At 36.2% G+C, this 2,500-nt stretch overlaps 1 protein-coding gene across 2 annotated transcripts in view; it reads right to left on the bottom strand.

Moving 5' to 3' along the window:
• Positions 1-2,500, bottom strand: part of LOC119596162 (excitatory amino acid transporter 3-like) — a 25,373-nt gene that overhangs the window by 3,215 nt on the left and 19,658 nt on the right. For both annotated transcript variants that reach the window (XM_037945336.1, XM_037945337.1), the window contains 2 exons: positions 676-862; positions 70-303 (listed from right to left, as the gene is read on the bottom strand). In XM_037945336.1, the coding sequence (XP_037801264.1) occupies positions 70-303; positions 676-862 (421 nt within the window). The remainder of the gene's footprint in view (positions 1-69; positions 304-675; positions 863-2,500) is intronic.

The raw sequence follows: 2,500 nt of genomic DNA, 5'->3' as shown, positions 1-2,500 counted from the left end.
AGAAACTCCAAACTCGAAAAGTGTCCCTTTCATCCTTCAACCAAAAGTTCCTAAACGTATCAAACTGGCCTGGAGGCGGTAGCAAAGGCTGTAATGTATGCCTGGGTCATGTTGGCTAAGAATCGGAAGGGCAGGCGCCTCGTGAGCAGCGTGTAGATGGTCGGCAGCACGAAGAGGCCGTGGATGAAGATGCCCAGGACCACGGTGCCGAAGTACAGGCCGAGCTGCCCCAGCATCACGCTGAAGTCCTCCATCTCGATGATCATGGAGGCCACCAGGAACAGGATTCCCACGGGCGAGATCCTGCGAGGCGGAGGAGGGAGAGGCGAGTCAGGCGCAGGGGGAGGGTGGGCAAGAGAGGGGGGGATTATACATAGCAGAGAACTTTTTTTGGTGTTGCTTTTGTAAGAACGTAGAATTATCTAATCAAAACGAATAGAATCTAATACACAGAGATCTACACGTACACAGTTTTACCTTTTTCATATTCACAAAGCAAGTAACCCCCTGACCCCCCCCCCAATTTTAAAAAAAGGTAAAAAAAAAGACCCCGTAACCCGACGCCCCCCACCCACACAATAAACAACAATAACAGCAGCAACAAGTAAAACAAAGACAAGCAAAGGCCCCCCAGCCACGGGACCCGGAAGCCCCAGGCGGCCGCTGGCCACCGACCAGATGAGCCACGAGGTGATGACCATCGAGGCGTCGGAGAGCGAGTGGAAGAAATCGAGCAGCGCCTTGCCCTTCGGCCCCAGCTTGGACAGCGCCAGGCCCAGCACCGTGGCGAAGCTGACCAGACCCATGATGTTGAGGGCGCGCGAGTGCTCGGACCGGATGTCCCACTCCTCCTTCGGCAGCACTGCGGGAGATAAGCAGCTCATATACGTATGTGTATAGATAGATAGATATTTGTACACACACACGCGCATAGATATGTATGTACGTATGTATGTGGGTATGTATGTATGTATGTATGCATGTATGTATGTATAAATAACAACCCTCCCTGACCAGGACTCGAACCTAGGTCACTCCATACCCGGAGTGACCTAGGTTCGAGTCCTGGTCAGGGAGGGTTGTTATTTATCGATATCAATGCGGCATTGCATTATTCCATCTTTCATGTATGTATGTGTATGTATGTATGTATGTATGTATGTATGTATGTATGTATGTATGTATGTATGTATATATGTATGTATGTGTGTATGCATGATCAGGGCGGGTGGTTTGGCGAGACAAAGAGTAAAGGGCGAGGGTAGTCTGGGCAGAGGGAAGGTGGATGTTAATGACTTGCTTTAATCACTATTTATCTGTTTTTCTTACTATTCCTGTTATGATCATTGTCATAATCATTATCATTATTGCCATTACTGCCATAATCATCTTTATCATTATCATAATTATTATTGTAATCGTTATTATTATCATTATCGTCATTGCAGTTATTGACTTTGATATTACTAGCGTTATTATAATCATATTGCTATGATCGCACGAATAATGAACATTCAATTAATGCCTGAATGACTACTGTGCGAATGACGATGCGCTTTTCTGAAAGTTATCTGTGATTAATTAACATATATATATATATATATATATATATATATATATATATATATTTATATATATATATATATATATATATTCATATTTAAATATATATATATACATATATATTATGTATACATATCTAAACATATATATCTACATATATATATACATGAATAGCAAAACACTCTTACGTGCTGATACAATGGAAGAAAAGCCCACAATACAAAAACTAGATTTATTGAAGGTGAGTCTCACCTTCAATAAATCTAGGTTTTGTATTGTGGGTTTTTCTTACATATATATACATATATATATATAAAAATATTAAAAAAAAAAAAAAAAAAAAAAAAAAAAAAAAAAAAAAAAAAATATATATATATATATATATATATATATATATATATATATATATATATATATATATACATATATATATATAAATACATACACATATATATATATATATATATATATATATATATATATATATATATATACACACACACACACATACACACAAACACACACACACACACACATACACACACCTATAGATAGATAGATAGACAGATAGATAGGTGCATATCATATATATATATATATATATATATATATATATATATATATATATATATACATACATATATATATATATATAATATATATATATATATATATATATGTAATATATATATATATATAATATATATATATATATATATATATATATATATATATATGCATGTATGTATGTATGTATGTATGTATGTATGTATACAAACATGCATTTAATTTTCGCCCACTGTTAGTCAGACATTCCTCGGCCATTTCGCAGATGGGTTAGGCTTGGAAATGGTATCCTTAAACATATATAAATACCACCCCCTTGTTTTTTCCTCTCCGTATATAAGACAAAAGCACTAAGAACTACATCAGTGAA

This window comes from Penaeus monodon, chromosome 37 (genome assembly GCF_015228065.2).
Source record: "Penaeus monodon isolate SGIC_2016 chromosome 37, NSTDA_Pmon_1, whole genome shotgun sequence".
Lineage (NCBI taxonomy): Eukaryota > Metazoa > Arthropoda > Malacostraca > Decapoda > Penaeidae > Penaeus > Penaeus monodon.
This window is presented reverse-complemented; position numbering and strand designations above follow the sequence as displayed.